Below are 3,510 nucleotides of genomic sequence, written 5' to 3' on the forward strand. Positions count from 1 at the left end.
CTAATGTGAATGATATGATCCAATCATAATCTGACAATTACTTTTGTAGCTACAATCCAACTATAGTCTTTCCTATGTTGATCCAACCATAGTCGTTCATAAAAATGATATGATCCAACCATAGTCTTTTATATTGGTGTTGTGATCCAACCACGGTATTTCACATATGTGTTGTTGTCCAACCACAATCTTTCATGCAAAAGTTAGAAAGCCAATCTTGCATAACATGACACCTAGTGTCCTACATAGTATAGTGAACAAACTCACCTGAATCCAACAAGTAGAATCTTAACAACACTACTGGAGAAGCTGGTGAGGGTGGAAATCAAAGAATCATCGGAGAAATCAAAAGGGGAAACAAATGGGAGCACACCTAGTTATGGGACATGGGACGAACTAAAGGGACTAACCATTAGCAGCGACAAAGAGGTAATAGCGGCAACTCATTGGAGGGAATTGTTCATAGGTTTTTTTTTGGTAATAGTGGTGACGGTGTCACCGCTATTATATATGGACGAAGTTAAACCCTACTTGTTGGATCAACAAACAAACGTAGGGCCACGATTCATTTTTCACTATCATATGGATAGCCGGTCAAAGATATATATTAGCGATGACACCTTTAGCAACGGTCCGGTCTGATGTTGCTGCTAAAGCATGTATTGCTGCAAAAAAAGTGGTGTCGCTAATTAAAGGTGAGATTTCTTGTGGTATTTTATGTTATATAGAATATCTAAAATTATCAATTTTAAAAAATATTGTGGTTTTAGTTATGAATTTAGAAGTTCAACTCCAAGTTAAAATTTATCAAAAATAATTTATCTTTTTTCAAAAAAAAAAAAAAAAAAAAAAAAATTTAGACTGTAAAATTTTAATTTTTTTTTAGGATGTATGTAATCCGTATTTAAGGTTGCTATCTAGTCTAGTTATTAAAAGGAAAAAAATAATAGATAATTTTGTGTTTTTAAACTGAGTAATAGTATCACTTTTAGGGGACTAAGATGTTATCAGATTAAAAAATATTGTGGTTTTAGTTATGATTTTAGAAGTTCAACTGCAAATTAAAATTAATTAAAAACAATTTACCTTTTAAAAAAATAAAACTTTTACACTCTAAAATTTAAATTTTTTTTGAGGATATACAATTTTGTAATCCGTATTTATAGTTTGTTATCTAGTCTAGTTATTAAAAGGATAAACTAATGGATAAATTTGTATTTTTAAACTGAATCATAGTAGTATTTTGGGGGACTAAGATGTTATCCGATTAAAGTAGAACTCGGATTGGCGCTTATATATAACATCATTTCCATGCTGCGCTGAATTCATTTATCAATAATCATTTCTCACTTTTTCTTAATCTTCTTCGTTTGCCTTCCAAAGATGGTGATGAATAATGATGAGATACGCACGATTGTTGGAATCATTGGTACGTTTCGTTTTTTTATTTTTTTTGTCCAATTAACTGCTCGATCGGTGATTTCATGGTGGATCTATTAATCGTTCCTATATATACGTTATATGTATGTGGAGCATTTTGATATAGATTTAGATTTTTTGACTGTCGTTTCTTAAAAATGCATATGTTTATGTTCTGAAACCGACATTAAAAACGCATGTATCGAGATTTCATGAAGTTTTGACGTTTTGATTTAGTTAGATAACTAGAAATAGTTCGCAAAATTGATAGTTTATTAAACTGTTTACGTTTTACTGATTACAAACAAAAGTGAATAATGATCTTGATTGTTTGAATCTGAAACCGTTAGTCGATCAACATGATGTGAATTAGGTCGACGATGGTATACTTGAAAATGATAGTAAAAGAAAATTTCATATTTGTTTTCGCTGTTTCTTCCCTTTTTATCAATCTGTTACAATCAACTTGCTCTTAGTTTGAAACGGATGAAATAATTCTATTTAGCTATACTACGATTCATCTGTTCAACTTCATATTTCAAATTTTAATTATTGTTTCTTCTACGTACTTATTCAATAATCAACACTAATTCATGTTCATAACTTTCAATTCCACAGGGAATGTCATCTCTTTCGGTCTGTTTATCTCTCCCTCGTAAGCTCCTATACGTTATGACTATACACCTAAATTTGTTGTTCTTTCTATATTGTGATCATATCATGTAATCAAAACTGGTAAATCACAGGCCTACGATATGGAGAATCTTCAAGAACAAATCAGTGGAGGAATTCTCACCAGATCCTTACATAGCATGTGTCATGAACTGTTTGCTATGGATCTTCTATGGCTTACCTATCAATCATCCAGACAGCACTCTTGTCGTCACCATCAACGCCATAGGTCTTGCATTGGAGCTTATTTATCTCAGCTCATTCCTATTATATGGCAATAATAGTCATAGGGTACGTTTTGAGTACTTCGATCTTCATCCATTTTTTGATTATATCTAAACTTTCTTATACCTATTCTTCTTCTACAGAAAAAGATATTCGGGTTTTTAGCTGCCGAGCTTGTTGGCCTTGGTGTTATTGCAGGTTTGGATTTAGGATTGTTCCACACCCATGATGCTAGATCAACCTTCATTGGGATCTTCTGTATTGTATTTGGAATTGGCATGTACACTTCCCCTCTAACTATCATGGTAAGTTGATCTCCTTTCTCTTTTATCTATCTGCATCATGACTCATGAGTAATTCAACATTTCTGATTGATTTCATTTATTTTGAAAACACAACAGTGGAAAGTAATAAAAACAAAGAGTGTCGAATACATGCCATTCTATCTTTCATTAGCTGCGTTCTTGAACGGTTGTTGCTGGACGACTTATGCTCTTCTCAAATGGGATTGGTTCATTCTGGTAATTAATCTGTTAAATGTTTTCAATTAATCTTCTTCATCCAATTAACTAGAAATTAATTCAATCGTAAATGCTAAATTTTGTATTTTGAAATTGCAGATTGCGAATGGTATTGGGGCTCTTTCTGGGTTTGTGCAGCTTGTTTTATATGCAATTTTCTGGCGAACAACTCCAAGGAAGAGCAAAACGCCGGCGTCTGAAGTACAGATGGCTTGAAAATTTTTACAGAAATGACATTTGCTGTTTGAAGGACCTTTTGGTACCCTTTTGATATAATGTAAATTTAGGTTTGGATTTTTAGGTTTTGAAGGGGTTTGGATTTTTAGGTTTCTGAAACATTTTGGATTTTTAGGGTTTTGAAGGGGTTTGGTTTTTTTAGTTTTTTTTTCTTTTAGTTAGGTTTTGAGATTTTGAATGTTTGAAAGTTTTGGTTTTTGACTTTGGGATGATTATTCTTAGATTTTTAATATATTAGGACTTGTCTTTGTGGTATAATTATATATGATTTTTTTTGGTTTCTTCTAATATATATGATAACTAAATTGAAAATTTTTAAAGGATATGGTTTAAATATATTAGTGCCATGTATTTGGTAAAGTCAAAATACATGATCTAACAATTATGATTATAAAACTATATTATTAATATGATTGTAGAATTTTATTTAAAACAA

At 31.5% G+C, this 3,510-nt stretch overlaps 1 protein-coding gene across 1 annotated transcript; it reads left to right on the plus strand.

The window, feature by feature from the left end:
• Nucleotides 1-1,348: 1,348 nt before the first annotated feature.
• Nucleotides 1,349-3,286, plus strand: LOC145040144 (bidirectional sugar transporter SWEET6a-like). Its single transcript, XM_078988119.1, has 6 exons — nt 1,349-1,429; nt 2,038-2,074; nt 2,166-2,382; nt 2,460-2,621; nt 2,718-2,837; nt 2,937-3,286. The coding sequence occupies exons 1-6, from the start codon at nt 1,384-1,386 to the stop codon at nt 3,051-3,053; spliced, it is 699 nt and encodes a 232-aa protein (XP_078844245.1). The 5' UTR covers nt 1,349-1,383; the 3' UTR covers nt 3,054-3,286.
• Nucleotides 3,287-3,510: the final 224 nt, after the last annotated feature.

This window comes from Lactuca saligna, chromosome 4 (genome assembly GCF_052625555.1).
Source record: "Lactuca saligna cultivar CGN05327 chromosome 4, ASM5262555v1, whole genome shotgun sequence".
Lineage (NCBI taxonomy): Eukaryota > Viridiplantae > Streptophyta > Magnoliopsida > Asterales > Asteraceae > Lactuca > Lactuca saligna.

Bases quoted from the DNA above. Each gene is read 5' to 3' on its own strand.
- LOC145040144 (XM_078988119.1), top strand. From the start codon at position 1,384: ATGGTGATGAATAATGATGAGATACGCACGATTGTTGGAATCATTG. The intron at 2,075-2,165 runs GTAAGCTCCTAT...GGTAAATCACAG, and splicing joins GGTCTGTTTATCTCTCCCTC to GCCTACGATATGGAGAATCT. The intron at 2,838-2,936 runs GTAATTAATCTG...TTGAAATTGCAG, and splicing joins AATGGGATTGGTTCATTCTG to ATTGCGAATGGTATTGGGGC.